Below are 18,834 nucleotides of genomic sequence, written 5' to 3'. Positions count from 1 at the left end.
TCATAGAAAAATATTTACAAATATTTTTCCTGTTTAAACGATCAATTCATAAGTTCAGTAGTGTTATTTCTGACTTTTAGGGTAGGAAATTCCATATAAAATCATAAATTTTCGTTTTACAAACGAAAAATAGCACAAAAATTTTTAAATTTCAAACATTTATTGTTATAAGCTCGGCACAGTTGTTACAACCGCGCTCCACCGAGATACCCTTGAAAACTGTCTCTTTTTCTCTGAGTCTCTCGATTTCGCACACTCTTTTCATCGGTTTCGGTAGAGCGCGGTTGTAAGCAGCGTGCCGTGCTGATAGCACAAAAATCGCAATTTTTATTGAATCTTACAACTGTACTCTGCTGAAACTGAAGAAAATTGTGCGAGAAAGAGAGAGAGACTCAGGGAAAATTAGCAGTGGAGCGCGATTGCAAGAACTGAGCTTCGTTAGTACAAAAATAGTTGTTTTTTGTAAGTTTTTACACAAAAAAAAGCAAAATACTTTGCGAAAATTGATAATAAAACTAGTTAATTATCGATATGTTTTTCACAAAATTAAATAATTCCAAACAAAAATGTTAGAAAAAAAAGAGAAAAAACCTGTTCCTATAATTCGAATCTCCTTCAGATGGCCGAACTCTCTAGTGATCCTAGTCCCCCTGATATTTCTCTTCCATCCTTCTACCTCCACATGTTCCTTCCTCCCCCCTTTTCCTCCTTTCCCTTTCTTCTTTTCTCCCTCTCCACGTTGCAAATTCACTCTCTCTCCCTCTCATTTTCTTGCCAAAAATGAGATAGATATCCGTTTCGGAATCTAAATATACACACACACTGCCAACCAACCCCGACTGACTGAATATACATAATTTCAGTTTTTCTTCATCTCATTTCGACTCTGTTTTTCATATGCTAATGCCTGCTTAATTAGTCTTGTTTTCATGAGAAAAGAAGAGAAATACTTATTTTTGAAAATGTAGATATTTCGTAATTTTTTTCTTCTAGTTTCTGTTTTTTTCTCACAAAGGCGACGAAAAAAAAACAGAGATGACAGAAAATCGATTGGAAAGTTGGACTTTAAACGAGAATTTTTTGTAGTAAACATTAATGTTTTTCGTTCTTTTTTCTCTGAATTTTCGTCGAAAAGTGTCAACATTTGGCATTTTTCCAGCGAAAACCGTGATTTAAACCAAGTTTAGTTAGAAATTTTGAGAAAATCAGTCAATTTTGGTCAAGAAACCTACAAAATCTATTAATTTTCGCCTTTTTTTCGGAAAACGCGTCAAATGTGCGCCAGATCAAATGTTTTCAAAGCGAAATCAAAATCAAAAATTTTCTCGGCCCGTTTTGAAACATGCCATCAAAATTTTGAAATTTTGAATTTATTTTTGAAATTTTTTGGAATGTTTTTGAAAACTTTCAATCAAAATATGAATATGTATGATAAGTTAAGCACTTTTACTCTAAATTCTCGAAATTTTTCAAAAATGCCAAAAACTTTTCGACCTAGAATTAAAAAAAAAACAAAAAAAATCCGAGCAGAAAATTTCTGAAATTCCAGACTTAAAATCACCTATATAAATCTGACCTAGGTTAGTTAGATCTATAGAAATTTCCGAGAGCTACATTTCGCTCTATTTTTCCCTTCCCAACTTTTATTCTGAAATTAGTTCCGATGATTCAGAGTCCCCCAGCTTCGAAATGTGCTCGTGTTCTTCGATTCTTGATGCCTGACCTTATTATTTCACTAATTTCATTATTGTCTACAGGAAAAATGACGAATATGAATTTTTTTCGAAAATAACCTAGCTAAACGACTAACGTCACTCACTATGTGAGAATATGACTAATTATTTCCCTTCCTACAATAATTTCAGATGAAATTTCTAGTCATCTTCGTATTCAAAACGCCTCCGTCATCCTCCCTCCTCCTTTGTTTACTATTTCCACTAATCTGTGGTCACTTCCGTTTCTCGTCACGCATTCGACTTTTCTCACCCCCCGCGAATAACCTTTTTTGCACAAAATAACCGATGTTTTCCTAGTTTTCTAGTCTAAGATTCGCAATTAGAGATTCAAAACTCAAAAAATACGACTGACGTGCAGTGAGTTTTCTAGGCCATGTGACAAAAAACCTCGCCCACCGACGTTTTGGGAACGGTCGTCGCTTATTTTAACGATTTTAGGTGAAATTTTGAGAAATTTGAAGTTTTTCTTGACAAAAATCGGAAAAAGTGCTCAAAAACTTCAAATTTGGAGTGTGGCCGAGTTTTTTTTTTCAAATTTTGGTTTTCTAGGCCACCAGGTGGAAAACTCGGCCACCGGTGATTTTGAGCGATTTTCGCGACTTTTGAGCATTTTACGGACGGTTTTTTGAGCTCGGGGACTAGTTTTTGCAAAATTTGGTTTTCTAGGCCACGAGTCAGAAAAATTGGCCACCGGTGATTTTGAGTGCTTTCCGCGACTTTTGGGAATTTTCGGACGTTTTTTGAGCTCGGGGACTAGTTTTTTTTCCCTGGCCGAGTTTTTCTGTTTTGGGTTTCTAGGCCACAGGAAACTTCTACCGCTGGCCTAGAATCCCAAACTAGAAAGTTCGGCCAGTACTGATGCATTTTTCGAGGTAAAAATCGTATTTTTTTGAGTTTTAGTTTCCAGACTCCGCCCCCACTACGTTTTGCTATAAAACGAACACAAACAATTTTCATTAATTGAAAAAAAAACAGATATTTGTCTACTCTTTTCCATCCTAAAAGCTATAGAGATAAAATTAGATCAAACGTCATCTAATCAAGCATGTATCATCCTCTCTCCTGACACTCCTTCTCGTTTTTTTTTTGCAAATGAAGAATTTTATATTTTCCTACGCAGAGAAAGGGATAAATATGTCATTTTGAGTTGAGTACGAGTTGACGAAACTAATTACGAAATGATTAGAGAAATTGATTTTTTTTTCCCACTCCTTCGAAATCTTTTCTATGAAAATAGAGTGTGTATAATCACAGAATATCATGATTTCGGTATTCGTATAATAAGTCCTCTGGGAGAGTAGCGGAATACCTGCCAATTAGTGGAGACGGACGGCAGGTCTGTTTTTGAAAACAAAAAAAAATGGAGGAAGAGCTGATTTTATCAGGGGAGAGAAGCTAGTCGTTGTTGGTTTCCTTCCCTCAATTTTGAAGTATTTATCATACTTGTCAAATGACGGGCCGGGCCGGAAAAGCTTCGGCCCGGGCCCGGCCCGTCTTGTCAGGGATATGGGATTTTTGAGAAAAATTTTCAAAATTTTTTTCATTTTTCAATTTTTCATGCGGAAAAGTTTTCTAATTTACTCGTTTTTTCATACTTTATTCATGATCAGAGTTCATCTTAGTACACCTTTAATCAAAGTTGGGAAAAAATTTGAAAAAAATTTGGAAAAAAATTCCCTCTAAAAAGACGGGCCTGACGGGCCGGGCCGGAAGTTTTGAAAAAAAAGCCCGGCCCTTGACAAGTATGGTATTTATTGAATTTTGTTTAAAAATGTATAAATAGAGATTTATATACAATTTGTTCAAAATCCCTTCAAAATTCAGAAACTGTAAATTTTCAACTTGAAAACTGCTCAAAATTTCAAAATGATGGCCGAACAGTACTGACCGAACTTTTCAGTTTGGATTTCTAAACCGACGGTCTCGAGAAAACTCTTTCCTCGTCGCTATAAACGCTACAATTCCCGTTATCCTGACTCAAAATGAGCCTAGGTGGAAGAGTTTTTCGTGTAGTCCTCTCGGACAAAATTTTTGCTCTGTTCCTCGTTTCCTCCTTTTTTCCAACAAACGTTCGTGGTTTTTCACAATTATATCACAAAAAAAACTATGAAGTTTGTGAGAAAATGTGAGAAAATAAGGAATTGAACAGATACTTTTCCGAGAGGACTACACGGCTGCGTGAAAAAACTCTTCCACCTAGGCTTCTTTTGAGTCAGGAGAACGGGAATTTATGGTGTTTGGAGCGATTTTTAGCATATGCTTCAATGATGAACGTTTTTTAGAATTGTCTGACATATCGGAATCTGGAATTAAAATAAAAAATACTTCTGTTGAAAAACCCAATCTCGGTTTTGATCGTTTTTAACAAAGTCTCTCGTACTTCCGGCTCATTACTTATAGTCAGTATTTATAAATATTCCCATTACTATATATATAGCTATATACTCCAGCTCCTCCTCCTCCTGCCCCGTTTCTCCATCTCCTTTCCCCTAAAAACAACAAAAAACAGATGAAATTCTCAATTGATTTGTCTAATTAACTGTCCCTCTCTCCCACTCTCTATCTCTCTCTCTATCTCTCTCTCTCTCTTTTCCCTTCTGCTTCTTCTCTCCTTATTCTCCCCCAACTAGCACACACACACACAGACGCATACAACGTCTTCTTTTCTTCTTCTATTTTCTATTTCCCGCCCTTCCAACAAACATTCACGAACATTTTCGCCTTTTTCCAGTTGTCCTCTTCTCCCCCACCCCCGGCTCTATTTATTTTTTTCTCCATCTCTCTAAACCAACCCGGATTGGATGAATGACGCACATTGGCTCTCTCTCTCTTACTCCATTCCCATACACACACAATTTATTCTCATTTCATTTTTATTAACATTAAAAATGATTTTGATATGGTCTCTGAGCGTTTGGAAAAAATATGAGACTTGGAAATTTGATATTAAGGAGTTCGGGCGTTATTTGGTTTTTTTTTTGCAGTTTTGCGGCATGATTTTCATAGAAACCGTGCATCAATCCGACGTTTTCGTCTTCAATGGGTTTCTAACTTTATTAACCTCGACACAGTTCTTACAACTGCGCTCCGCCGAAATCCCCGTGAGAATTGTCTCTTTTTCTCTGAGTCTCTCAATCTCGCACACTATTTTCATCGGTTTCGGTAGAACGCGGCTCTAATTCCAGTTGTTTTTTTTACTAATTAAGAACCGCGCCGCTTGCAATTTAAGCTCCGCCCACAACTTGAAAATCCTTGGCTAAACTTTTTTTTTCTCACAGTAAAGTTTTTTGTAAAAAATGAGAAGAAAGTTAACGTGGGGCTGTCGATGGAAAAGTTTTCAGCTTTCGACCACTGACCTAGTCACTTTGAAACTTTTCACAATTTTCCGAATATCACAAAATGCTCATATTAGTTCTAAACATTCTGAAGCATATTCCCGAAATTCCCCTCTAAATGGGTTTCCTTGTATTTTTAGTTCTTAATATGCTGAAATATTGTTATTTTTGGAATTTTAATACAAGATTGAGCTGACCGAGGTCGAATTCCGCCTACCGCTCTCCGCCACTTTTTTCTCCATACTTGCAAACCGGGCCGACACGGGCCGGTGCGTAACTTGCGTTAAACTCAATGTTATGGGCTGAAAAATATACCAAAATGTAGACCTCGACGAGTTCTATGTCCGTGACGTACTACGGGCCGGATGGCTATTCGTTAATGGGCCGCGGGCCGGGCTAGAATGCCTTTTTGGCCATTTTTGCGTGTTTTGGCACTTTTTCCCGGCCCGCGGCACATTAACGAGTAACAATCCGACCCGTAGTAGATCAGAGATATAGAGCTTGCCGAGATCTACATTTTGGTATATTTTTCAGCTCATAATACTCAGTTTGACGCGAGTTACGAGCCGGCCCAGTTTGCAAGTATGCTTTTTTCCTTCTACCTTTCGCCGAAATTTTTTTATTCCGCCTTCAGCCTAGAGTACATTGTTGTTTCTACCTCCTCCAGATATATTTCTATCGGTTTCACATTCCCATCGATTCCCAATTAGTAAAATTACTCCTTGCAGCGTCCTCCCACAAATGAAATGTCGGAGACGGAGCCATCTGTACTATGTAATCTCATCACAACGATTCTCTATCTGATCCCTCTTACCGTCGCTCTTCTCGTCATCCCATTCAAATTGATATCAGATACACGGAGGTTTGAAACATTGTGAAATTTCAATTTATAATAAAATGAATTTTAGAAAATCAAAGACAATCGGATTCTTCCATCCGTACTGTAATGCAGGCGGAGGTGGTGAACGAGTGTTGTGGGCGGCGATACGGACGATGCAGAAAAAGTAAGGAATTGGGGGGTTTTTATCAAAAATGTGCACTTTTCAAAAACATATTTTTAAAGTTTGGTACAATTATTTGGTCGAGCACAATTACGCCCCATCGCAAACGCGAGAGTCTCAGGCAACTCGATGTTAGTCTAATTAGACAACCGAAGTCTAATTAGACATAATAGCAATCTAAATACAATCTAGTTAGATTAGCTCGTTTTTAAAGTCTAAATAGACAGTTTTAAAGTCTAAATAGACAGTTTTAAAGTCTAAATAGACAGTTTTAAAGTCTAAATTGACAGTTTTAAAGTCTAATTAGACAGGCAAGTCTAATTAGATTGTATGTTATTTGGATTAGACAAAATTGTAGTCTAATTAGACAAAATGTTAGTCTAATTAGACTGTGGGTCAATCTAACTGGGTCGCGTTAGTCTCTAAATTTACTTGAATTAGATTAATACCGAGTTGTCTGAGGTATCGGCGAGAGACGCAGAGTTTTTTCTCGCGGCGACTCAGATTTTTACAGTTTTTGAACTGTATTCGCAGTTTTCATAACACATTTTTTCATACAAAAAACTTTCGAAATATAAGGAGAATAAATTGCGGTGGGGCGTAGTTGTTATAAAAAAGCTCGACTAATATAAACCGAACTTTAAAATTTAAAAAAAAATTTAACTGTAAAACCTTTATAAGTAGGGCTTGCTCTTCTATTGTTCAAACCAGAGTTGAGCGGAATTCCGCCTTCCGCCTAGAGGATATCATCTTGAAAACTTTGTTCGCCTACTCCAATTTACTGAATTTTTGAGATTTTTTGCAGCAAAACTATCAGTTTTTAACGAAAAAAGCAACATTTAGGACAAATTTAACCATTTTAAGGGCTTTTTACAACAAAATAAGAATAAAATATTTTTTTTTTAAATTACTTGTTATTCCGCCTTCCGCTTTTTGGCACTTTTTTCATTCCGCTTTCCGCCACTCCAAAAACCGAATTCCGCTCAACTCTTGTTCAAAGACTCCGAAATTTCGCGAAGGCACGGTCTCCTACACGTGAAAATTTTTATTAATTTGCACGTCGTCTGCGTCTCTCACAGTGATTTTTATCTCTCGTTTTCTCTTTTATAACGTAATTTTAAACGATCTGGTGACCTGGAAGAAGCAGGATTTTGATTGATTTTTATAAAAAATAGATGGAGGAAGACATTTCCAGCATTTTCATATATTAAACATATATTTTTGCTGTCTATGGAGCTCAATATATCTTGTGTAATCGAATGGATTGTTATGACCCGTTTTCGGAGATGTAGTCTACTTTTCGTTCAGGATTGGATGGAAGGCTGTTAATGAAGCCTACCGTAACAATTCTCTGAACCGAAATCGTTCAGAAGATCATCAGAAGGAGGAAAAAATCAGGAATTATGTAGATAATATGATGATTTTACACTGTCAATGACCTAATTACGATGTATTTCAAAAATCGCCTGCCATGAGTTTTTAGAGAATCTGAAATTAATCAGTTTGCACCTTGAAATTTTGATTTTAGGCAAAAACTGAAAAAGTTGATTCAAAAATTCAATTTCAGTACAAAAATACGATTTTTTCGCACCTTTTGGCAAATATCTTGAAAACAAAATGAAAAATCAAAAAACTGGCCCCATGCGAAGTTTCTAAGTTTTATTCTGATTCGAATGAGCCATAAATCAAGAATTTTCGTTGAAAAATAAAAAAGTAGATGCATATATAAGAATTACTACTCAGTCGATGGAACATCTTAAAACTAGATCAACTTTTTTATTTTCCAACGAAATTTCTCGATTTATGGCTCATTCGAATCAGAATAAAATTTAGAATCTTTGCAAGGCGCCACATTTTTGAACTTTGACCTAATTCTTGAGAAAAAACGGAAAATGTGCAGAAAATTTGCCATTTTGAACTGTCATCGAAAATTGGGATCTGCTTTTTTGGTTTTGCTCTAGGAAGATTCATTCCACTTGAATAATGATCAAATCAAGAATCTCTACAACCCCATGGAAACAGTTTTTAATCAAATATAGTAATTAGGTACACAGTATCTCAGCTGACTGAATATTGGTTGAGAACGGAGTGTATAGGAACATAAAAAGATTTCCGGACGGTTTTTCAGAACTAAGCGATCACTAAAAACATGTTCAACAAAATTATAGCGCATGAATAACAAATAGTCGATTACATCTCTCAAATTCGGTCAAGTTTCTCAGTTTTTCTGTTTCTCGTTCACTGGTTTCCAAAGGCTAAGTTCATATTACTATTGCATATCAAAATGTAGGGTTTTTTTTCCTCTATTCGTTTTGAAAACTTCCAGTCAAGTTGATACTTTTCCGTGAAGCTAGAGCGTTTCAAACAATTGCCCTACTTTCTTTCTCAAAGATAGCCAAGGACAAAACTCAGCGTGAAAGGTCAGATGATGTGGAAAATTATTTAGAATTTTTTACGCGTAGGAGACCGTGCGAAGGTTCATTTTTCATTCGAAATTTCCTGAAAAAAATATGTTCGTTTTGAATGGAATTTAATATTAAAAGCACAGCAAGAAGAACGAGTTTTGGCATTTTTTAAATAGCTTTCAGACATAACTTGCAGATAATTATATTTTTCTCAAAAAGTGTAAATATTAACAAAAAGACGATCTTTCTTCTCAAATCCTGTTCTAAACAGTGAAAATCCTATTTGAAACCGAGAAAAATCTTCTTTTTTTGGGATTTTGAGCGATTTTTCAGAAAGAAGGTTTTTTTTGTTGGAATTTTTCAATGTTCCGTGATAGTTTTTGAACAAAATCAGTTTCCAATTCTCTGAATATATTGCTAGTTCTGTCTTTGTTCTTATTAGTACTGTTTTCTAGTACCGGCCACTATATAATCCCTTGAGAACTCATTTTCTCAATATCACTATTATTATTTCCCAAAACAGAACAAAAACTGACGGCAAACAACATGCCCACTCTTATTTCAGATACCCGACTCACAAATATTATGTCTATTCTGGAGATACCGACGCCACGAAGGAACAGATTCTTCTGAAGGCTCGACAGAGATTTGGTATCGAGTTGGACCCGACGAATATCGAATTTATTTATCTGAAGTGAGTTTGTTCAAAACGAAAAGGGGCGTGGCCTTCTTGAAATGGCTATAAATCCGTCGGTACTTGCTTTTAGAACTGTTACGATATGTGCCTCCAGTGCAGTGGAGCGCGTTTGCTTTCATTCACTATTGAATTTTTGCGCTTTTTCCAGATTTCACCCAAAAAAATCTTTCATAAATCATCCTTCTTCTGGGTGAAATCTGGAAAATAGAGTAAAAATTCAATAGTGAATGAAAGCAAACGCGCTGCACTGCACTGGAGTTCCATATTGTAACAGTTCTTAGATCAAGTACTACCATAAATCCCCTAATTTTCCAGCTGGCGTTCACTGGTCGAAGCTCATCACTACAAACATTTCACAATGCTCTTCCAAGCACTCGCTGGACTCGCTTTGGCACTTGAAGCATGGTGTCACCTGGTTCCAGAAGTATTCATCGATTCGATGGGTTATCCACTATCACTCCCTGCATTCCGTATGGCTGGAAGTAAAGTTGTCGCCTATGTTCACTATCCGACGATTTCATGTGATATGTTGGATGTTGTCGAGTCGAGACAAGAGACTTTTAATAATTCAAGCACTATTGCGCAGAGTAACTTTTTGTCGTGGGCTAAGGTGGGTGTTGTTAATCCCGGTTTAAAAAAAAAAAAGAAGAAAATAGTTATGAAAAATTTTATTAAAAAGGACATTCAAAAAGACAGACAGACTCATTTAACTTGAAAAAAGCGCCAAAGACGCGCCAGACACACGATTTTCAAGAGATTTTGGTCATTTTTGATAGATTTTTTGAAATTCTGAACATCCGGACAGACAGACATATAAGCGGACATCTGGACAGACAGACAGACAGATTTCAGCTAAATTTTGATCGTTTTTGACCGATTTTTCTGAAATGTTTGTCTTTTTTTCCGAAATTTCTTATTTTCTGATTTTTCCAGCAATACGTGTTGAATCTAGACTTTTTTTTCGCAGAATTCATTACAAATTTTTTTAATTTTTTAAAGAGGAAAAATGATTCTTTTCCTGTAAAATTAAGCTCGAAGTAATCTGAAAAGTGGTCGCGACAAAATCATGCCACATTATTGCCGAAGTGGGAGGAGTCAATTAGGCCCCGCCCACAAATGAGATTTTACTGAAAATATCATTCAGAATTTTCCAATTTTCAGCTCGCCTACTACCGTCTCTTTGCACTTCTCTATTGGTTAGCTGGAAAGGCGGCGCACGTTGTGATGGTCAATGGAAGGTAATTGAAATTCTATAAATATATAAATATAAATTCCTGAAAATGACAGTTGGACACAACGACATATCACTTCAATTTGGTCTCGACGCGATGTAAGCATCGTCTATCCGCCGTGTGATGTTGAAGCATTCTTGAATATCGAATCGGTCGCCGAGACTTTGTGAGTTCCCTTTTCATGAGTTTTTTTTTCTGTAATTTTTTGGTCAAAAATTTATCGAATTTTGTGGAAAATAGAATAATTGTCATGAAATTTCATTGAAAATTATTTTAAAAAGTAAGAAATATTGCACTTTTATTAGCTCGGCACCAGAGTTGCGCGGAATTCCGACTTCCGACTTCCGACTTCCGGGCTGTTTTTCACTTCCGACTTCCGTTTTTAAAATTTTACTTCCGACTTCCGACTTCCGTTTTAGAAAAAACCACTTCCGCGCAACTCTGCTCGGCACTGTTCTTACAACTGCGCTCCACTGAAATGCCTTTGAGAAATGTCTCTTTATCTCTGTGTCTCTCAATTTCACACACAATTTTCTTTGATTTCGGTAGAGCACGGTTGTAAGAAGCGTTTCATGCTAATATAAGCATTTCGAGCATATTTTCAATCAAAAATGTGTTTTCCTATGCCTTTCAGACAAGTTTCTTTACTTTTCTTGATAAATATTTCACATTTTTCATAGAAATTCTCCATTTAATTTCCAGACTAGAAGAGACAAAAACGGTCCGCCTCCTATCCGTCGGTCAAATTCGTCCGGAAAAGAATCATAAACTACAGTTGGAAGTGTTGGCAGATGTGAAGGAACCATTGAAAAAGAAAGGATACAAAGTGGAATTATGTATTGCTGGTGGATGTAGAAATGAAGAAGATCAGGAGAGAGTGAAATCATTGAAAAAAGAAGCGAAGGAAATGGGAATTGATGAGCAATTAGTATGGCAATTGAATGTTCCCTATGAGGATTTGGTCGCCGAGTTGTCGGTGAGTTTTATGAGAAAAATTTGTGATTTTTTGAATTAAAACACGAAAAAATAGCGCTGAAAAGCTATGGACCGGGTCAGGCTGATTTGAGAATTTTCACCGGAAATTTGAAAATTTTAAGTTTTTGTCGAGTTTGCTGTGCTGAAAAGTGATTTTTCGAGATTCTAACTATAAATATATACAATTTCTGTTTAAATATTCAATTTTAAGCCCAGATTCAATGATTTCGGCTAATTGTTTATAAAACTTCAAATTGTCCGCCAAAAATATACGAATTTCTCGAGGTCATTTTCTGATCGACTTTTATTTTTAAAAAATTGGCTCAGAATTCAAAATTTGGCTCAAAATTCAAAAAAATTGGCTCAAAACTCTAAATTTGGATCAAAATTCAAAAAAAAAATTTGCTCAAAATTCAAAAATTGGACCCAGATTCAGTTTTTAGGCCTTGTGTCTGGCGCACCTTTGACGCGTTCTCAATTTTCAGAAAGCCTTAATCTCAATCCACACAATGCACAACGAGCACTTTGGAATCTCGGTTGTCGAAGCGATGGCCGCGTCTACAGTAATCCTTTCGAACGATTCGGGCGGTCCGAAAATGGATATTGTCAAGGATTTCGAGGGACACTGTGTCGGATATCTGTCGATAACACGAGAAGAATATGCGGAGACAATTCTGAAAATAGTTGAAGAGGGAAAACGGAAAAGAGATGATATTCGGAAGTGGGCGAGGAAGTCGTTGACACGATTTGGAGAGAATGCTTTTGAGGTTCGAAAATGAGCATTTGCGCCCCGTTGGACCGAATTTTTTGGCGCCAAATTCTAAATTTTCGGTAGAAATGATCCTAAAACACATGAGACAGTAGAAACTTGACCTAGCATGACTTTAGCAAACGCGCTCTACGGAAATCCTCTTGATGGTTTGAAAATAAGAAATTGTGCTCCGTTGGACCGAATATTTAGGCGCCAAATTCTAAATTTTCGGTAGAAATGACCCTAAAATCAGATGATTTAGTAGAAAATTGACTTACCATGACTTCAGCAAATGCGCTCTACGGAAATCCTCTTGGTGGTTTGAAAATGAGCAATTGCGCTCCGTTGGACCGAATATTTAGGCGCCAAATTCAAAATTTTCAGTAGAAATGACCCTAAAAACTCATGAGACAGTAGAAAATTGTCCTAGCATGACTTCAACAAATGCGCTCTAATGAAGCCTTCTTCTTTGCGTTCTTCAATTTCGGTAGAGCGCGATTGCTGAAACGCTGCGTATCGACTGCCCACAATGGCGCAGTTAATTGCATTTTCCCTCTGGAAGCTTGGCTCCGCCCCTTTTTTCCTACAAATAATTTCTCAATTTTCAGACCCACTGGAACAATCAAATCGAGAAAGTTCTCTAAATTTTTTCCCTATTTTTCCTCGTTTTCAACCGAATTCCTCGGGTTTTCTCTCTCCTCATACCGATATAATTCTCATATTTACTGTTTCTTTTTTACTGTTTTTCTTTTCTTATGGGTTACCGCTTTATAGTCAAAAAAATACATCAAATGCTTTTAAAAATGAACGTTTTTCACTCTTTAGGGATGATAATATCTGTCTTTTTGTATTCTTTTTTGTGACTTTCATGGGTTAACGACCGATTTTTGATATTTTGAAATTGCTTTTTCAGATTCGATGTCCATCTTGCTCTCCCGTTTCCTCAGTCATTTTCTTTTGATTTTTTCAGAAAATTTTCTAATTTTAACAAAAAATTGTATTTGAAGACTTTCCTGTTTTCTAGAGGTTTTTTCTTTCAAAATTTCATGAAATCGAAATATTTTTCCTCTAAATACCATCCAAATCACTCATTTCTCATTCGTTTGAATTGCATCTTTTTTCGTAAAAATATATAGTTTTTTCAGGCAAAAAACTATATATTTTTACCAATTTTCTCGATTTTATTGAATTTTTCCCGTTTGTCCTCCGTTTTCAACTGAATTATTCTTGCGAAATTTCTTGAAATCGTCATTTTTCTCCAACTCGATCTTTTTTTTAGTTCTTAATCAATTTTTCTCTATTTAAATCGGTTTCTGACTTTGAAAACAGAAATTTCTTATTGAAAACTGGCAAAAATTGATTTTATCGGTTTTCTCTCACAACTTTATCTTTATTTCCATCACATTTTGTTGGTTTCTCTGTATATTTTCTACATTTTCTCATAATTTATCGTCTTTTTCGCTCCACATTTTCCTTTTTCTCCCCAAAATTAGATCCATTTTTCCAGGTTCAACAACCAAAATGAAATTGTATTCAGTGCACGTTCTGCACAAAGACGTTGGCACCGAGGCCGTTCGTATCTTCAAATCAGAATCCGATCTGTCGTCGTTCAGCTTTTTTCAACGTGGATCTGTTCAAGAATTCATGACATTCACGTCGAAATTGCTCGTTGAGAGAAGTGGTCCCGGAACGAGAAGTTCTGTTAAGGTTTGTGAGGAAAAACTGAGTTTTTTGATGAGGAAAATCGCGAAAATCACAATTTTTGACACTAGAAAGTGATTTTTTGTGGAAAATTGTCTGAAAAAGACGTTTTTCATTAAAAAAAACTTTCGAATATTTCATCTTCTGACCTAACTTCAGGACACACAAATTTACAGATAGATTTCCAACATTTCAGCTGAAAAATCACAAAATTGTGCTCGGAAACCTCATTTTCTCGAGTCTGGCGTGCCTTTGACGCCTTTTTAGTAGTTTTTAAGTCTATCTGTTTATACGTTTGTCCGGATGTCCATTTTCAGAAAACTGAGCATCAAGACATTCGGAAAAACAGACAGACATCGAACCTTGATCGTAACTCGAAATTTGAAAAAAAATTATTTTAAAAATCGCAATCACGCCCTATTTTTTTTAGCGAAAAACTGTCATTTTTGGCTAATTTTCATCTGAAAACACCAAAATTGCGGTTTTTTGACAAATCCAGCTGAAATCAACACATTTCAATGCCAAATTCACTCGATTACTTTCATATTTTTTCCAGGAAAACGAGTATCTCGTCCACTGTTACGTTCGAAACGACGGACTCTCAGCTGTGTGTGTCGCCGATTCGGAATATCAACAACGTGTCGCAATGAGTTTTCTCGGAAGAGTTCTCGATGATTTCACATCGAAAGTTCCAGCTGTTCAATGGGTTAGTTGGGAAAAGGGGCGTGTCCCGACTCCTCCCACTTTTGCAATTTGTCGCACAGCGCTGTTAATGCAGAAATAATAAGAAAATAGCATATTTTCAAATGAAAGAAGACCAAAGCACATCATTTTTATTACAACTTAGCCCCACCGCAACCGAGAGAGTATCGCCGAGAGACGCAAAGATTTTTTCTCGCGCCGAAGGCGCACCAGCCATCGAAAAACTGGATTGTTAGATATCCAGAGTCCTGGACAAACAGACAGTTTATGAAAACTGGCCTTCTCTTTGAAAAACGCGTCGAAGGTGCGCCAGACAAGCGTAAAGTTGCATGTTTTTTTTTTCATATTTTTGGAAATCCGGACACCTGAACACACAGAAAGACGAAACCGTTTGTACAGCGAAGACAGTAATATAGAAAATGCGCTCTATTGAGAACAGTAATAGTTAGATATGAGAGATGCAGATACGTGAGGGTATTGAAATTTTTTTAGTCTTTGTGGGAGTGTCCTAAAATTCTGATCAAAATTTCGAGTAGCGCTGCACATTTTCTACAATTGCGCTCTAACGAAATTCCCTGAAGAAACGTTCCTTTTCTCTGCGTCTCTCAATTCTCAGCCTCGGTTTCAGTAGAGCGCATTCACAAAATCTCAACGGAGAAATCGTAAGAAAATAAAATGTTTTCGAAACAAAAAAAAATAAAAAACAGCATTTTTATTACAACTGCGCCCCACCGAGAGAGTATCGGCGAAAGACGCAGAGTTTTTTCTCGCGCCGTCCCAGATTTTTATATATTTTTGCTGTTTTTCAAACAAATTTTGTAAAAAATTCTGAAAAATTGCGAGAATAAACCAAATCCGTGCCGCACTGTTGCAAAAGTGGGTGGAGCAATTTAAGCTCCTCCCACAGATGAGATTCTATTGAAGACATACTTATATATTTTCAGCCCGGAATCAAGACCGAAAAGGACTGTTCCTATTCTGGACTGAAAGAACTCCTTGACAGATGGCAGAATCCACGTGAAGCCGACCCGATGACACGTGTCCAGGAGGAGGTCGAAGAGACGAAAATGGTGATGCATAATACGATTCAATCGGTTTTGGATCGAGGAGAGAAGCTCGATGATCTCGTCAAAAAGTCCGAGAATTTGTCGGATCAGTCGAAGATGTTCTACACGTCGGCGAGAAAAATGAACAAGTGCTGCAATTATGTCTAATTTTTTCCTCTTTTTTCGGTGATTTTATTCGTATTTTTGCTGAAAATTGATTGAGTTTGGGTGGAAATGGCGCTGAAAATCATAGCAAAACGTTGGAATGAAAAAGGGGCGTGGCCTAAAAGTGGGCGGAGCCTAATAAATCGATTTTCACCCAATTTTATTCAATTTTCCCTCTCATCAAATTTCCATTTCGATTAGTTGTTTTTTTCCTCTCTGCTAGATTTATTTTCTTTTTCCTCCGATTATTTGATTAAATATAGCAATCGCGCCCTACTAGACTAGATTAAATTTTTGAATTTCGCGCCAAAACTTCCACCGTTCGACGGGGCGCGATTGCTCAAAAGTACTCAATCTGAGAACTCCCTGTCCTTCCTGTCTGTCTTTGTTTGTAAATTCCAGCCAATTTTTTTTTCTTTTTCCTAAAATTGTTCTATCAAAATCCATTCCTCCAGAATTCCATACGCACAATCTCCTGTGCCAATTTCTTTTTCTCTCTTTTTTCTCCTGAAAAATATATCAGAATGAGCCCTTTCCTTTCTCTCTTTCCCCGCCGAAAATTTCTATTCTTCATGTAATTTTTCCTCATTTTTTCGAGATTTCGAGTTAAAATCGTAGGCCACGCCCCTTTTTTGGAGGCGGAGCTTCCGAGGTTTACTCTGAAACTTCCTTAAGAAACTTAAATAAATGTTAGTATGTAAGCCCCGCCCCTTTTCTTTGTTTTTAGATGTTATAGGATAGCGTCCTTTTTTCAATGCTTGCTGTGACTAAATTCGGAATTTTTTTTTCAAAAAAAAAATTCTAAAATTTCAGCCATTGCATGGCCCCTCCCCCGCCCCTCGCCACTTTTCTTCTGATTCTCCTCTTTATTGGTGAAATCAGATGCGTGGCCGTTTCGAAAGAAGTGGGCATTCTCGCTGATACTGACACTCTAGAATACGTGCATACAGTATGGAGACACGGAGATCGGACACCGGCGGAGTACCTTTTTCCAGAAGATTCTCGGAAATGGCCAGAGGGAATTGGAGAGTTGACTGAGGAGGGAGCAGGTGAGAGATGGGCACATCCCTGGAGTCTAAAACGCGCCGAAGGCGCACCAGACACTGGAAAATTGATTGTCGGATATCCGGACTCCTGGACACAGACAGTTAATGAGAACTCGCATTTTCTTGAAAACGCGCCAAAGGTGCGCCAGATCAGTGGAAAATTGGAAAATTAGGACAGATTTTTGAGAATGTGGACATATGGACAGGACACACAGACAGATGAAATAAGAATTTATAGAAAACACGCCAAAGGTGCGCCAGACAAGCTTATAGGCTCCGCCCACTTTCAGACTTTCAGGGCTTCTAGATAGACACACAGACAGTTAGAGAGACATCTTTTCGAAAAAAAAACAGAAATTTGGTTAAGCTCCGCCCACTTTCAGACGTGACCAAATACTGAAAATCTAACTCATCGGGATCAGAGCTCTGCGATAAAAAAAACTTTCTGAACTAATTTTTTGAAAAACTTTTAAACTTTTTTGTCTAAAATTCGGCGATTTTTGAGGAAAACGGCAATACAACCGCGCTCTACCGAAACTGAGAAAAATAGCGTGTTGAATCGAGAGACGCGGAGAAAAAGAGACCATTTTTAGAGAGAATTTCGATAGAGCGCACTTGCAAGAACAAAGTAAGCTCCGCCCACTTTTGGAGACATCCGGATATCTGGACAAACAGACATTTCCTGAAGTTTTTGAACACTAAAAACCACGAAATTGAGAATTTTTCAGCTAAAAATTTGATTTTTCAAAATATTGCTCAAAATGTTTTGAATTTTTTCGCGAAAAAGTCAAATTTTCGACTATAATTCAGAATTTCAAGAATTTCTGAAAAATCATCGAACATTTTCGATGGAAAATTAACAAATGTCAAAAAAACTTTTGGAAAAAAAACTTTTTGGAAGCCAGCCGGGCCTTCGAAATTTTACCTCGGCCTGGATCAGGCCTTCCCGAGCTTATCCGGGCCTTGAAAAGTATGAATATTACAAAAAGAGACATCTGGACAAACAGACACCCACTTGGACAATTCAATATTTCCCCTCTTCCAGCTCAACAATACCGTCTCGGCCAATGGCTTCGCAAACGGTATGGCTCGTGGCTTGGGGAGAAATTCAATCGGAATACGGTAAGACTCCGCCCACTCATCTCCATCTACCTGGAGCATTTCCAGATCTATATTCGAAGTTCGGATTATAATCGAACACTGATGTCAGCTCAGGCGAATATGGCCGGTCTGTTTCCACCGAAACACGCGATTTCAGAGGGATTGATGTGGCAACCGATTCCAGTGCATACACGACCGAAACCAATGGATAAGGTAGAGAGCAGAGCTGTGCGGAATTCCTTCTTCCTTCTTCCTTCTTCCGGGCATTTTTTCACTTCCTTCTTCCTTTTTTGAAATTTTATTCCTTCTTCCTTCTTCCTTCTTCCGTTGAAATTGTTCGCCACTTCCGACTTCCGTATTAAAAGTTCACAAAAATTTTGTAATTTTCGACGGAATTTCAGCGGAGTTTTGTTGATTTTTAATGGAGTTTTGTATGCAAAACAACGCCAAAATTCGTTTTCAGAGATGGCTAGAAAAATTGTTCCTCAAATTTTTCATTTTCAAAATTAACTTCCGACTTCCGGGTTCGGACCCAACTTCCTTCTTCCTTCTTCCTTCTTCCTTTTTTGAAAATTTTACTTCCGCACAGCTCTGGTAGAGAGATAGACTAGAAATCTCAGGGGAGGGAAAGTTAGGCCATGCGAAAATTTGATGAAAATCGGACAGAAACGGAAGAAAATGAGTGTGACCTAGAAAATTCAATATGGAAAAGTTAGGCCATTGAAAATTCTGATGAGATTGGTGGACTAGAAATCTCTTACTCAGAATAGTTAGGCCACGCTAAAACTTTATGAAAATCAGACGGAAATGGAAGAAAATGGGTGTGGCCTAGAAACTTCGGTTTGGACAAGTTAGGCCATTGAAAATTCTGATGAGATTGGTGGACTAGAAAGAGTGGCCTAGAAATCCAAGTTAGGCCATGCGAAAACTCCCTTATTAAT

General features: G+C 37.2%; 2 protein-coding genes across 2 annotated transcripts; both read left to right on the top strand.

The window, feature by feature from the left end:
• Window positions 1-5,817: 5,817 nt before the first annotated feature.
• GCK72_008715 (uncharacterized protein) lies at window positions 5,818-12,160 on the top strand (the record flags this gene model as incomplete). Its single annotated transcript, XM_003107594.2, has 8 exons — window positions 5,818-5,933; window positions 5,980-6,075; window positions 9,043-9,171; window positions 9,490-9,784; window positions 10,336-10,412; window positions 10,462-10,572; window positions 11,109-11,382; window positions 11,867-12,160. The coding sequence occupies 8 exons, from the start codon at window positions 5,818-5,820 to the stop codon at window positions 12,158-12,160; spliced, it is 1,392 nt and encodes a 463-aa protein (XP_003107642.2).
• A 1,493-nt stretch (window positions 12,161-13,653) lies between these two features.
• Window positions 13,654-15,749, top strand: GCK72_008714 (uncharacterized protein; the record flags this gene model as incomplete). The annotated part of the gene is made up of 3 exons (XM_003107527.2): window positions 13,654-13,839; window positions 14,390-14,539; window positions 15,480-15,749. The coding sequence occupies 3 exons, from the start codon at window positions 13,654-13,656 to the stop codon at window positions 15,747-15,749; spliced, it is 606 nt and encodes a 201-aa protein (XP_003107575.1).
• Window positions 15,750-18,834: the final 3,085 nt, after the last annotated feature.

Source organism: Caenorhabditis remanei, chromosome III, assembly GCF_010183535.1.
Source record: "Caenorhabditis remanei strain PX506 chromosome III, whole genome shotgun sequence".
In the NCBI taxonomy this organism is placed as follows: domain Eukaryota; kingdom Metazoa; phylum Nematoda; class Chromadorea; order Rhabditida; family Rhabditidae; genus Caenorhabditis; species Caenorhabditis remanei.
The sequence above is the reverse complement of the archived record's forward strand: the minus strand, read 5'-3'. Positions and strand labels throughout refer to the sequence as shown.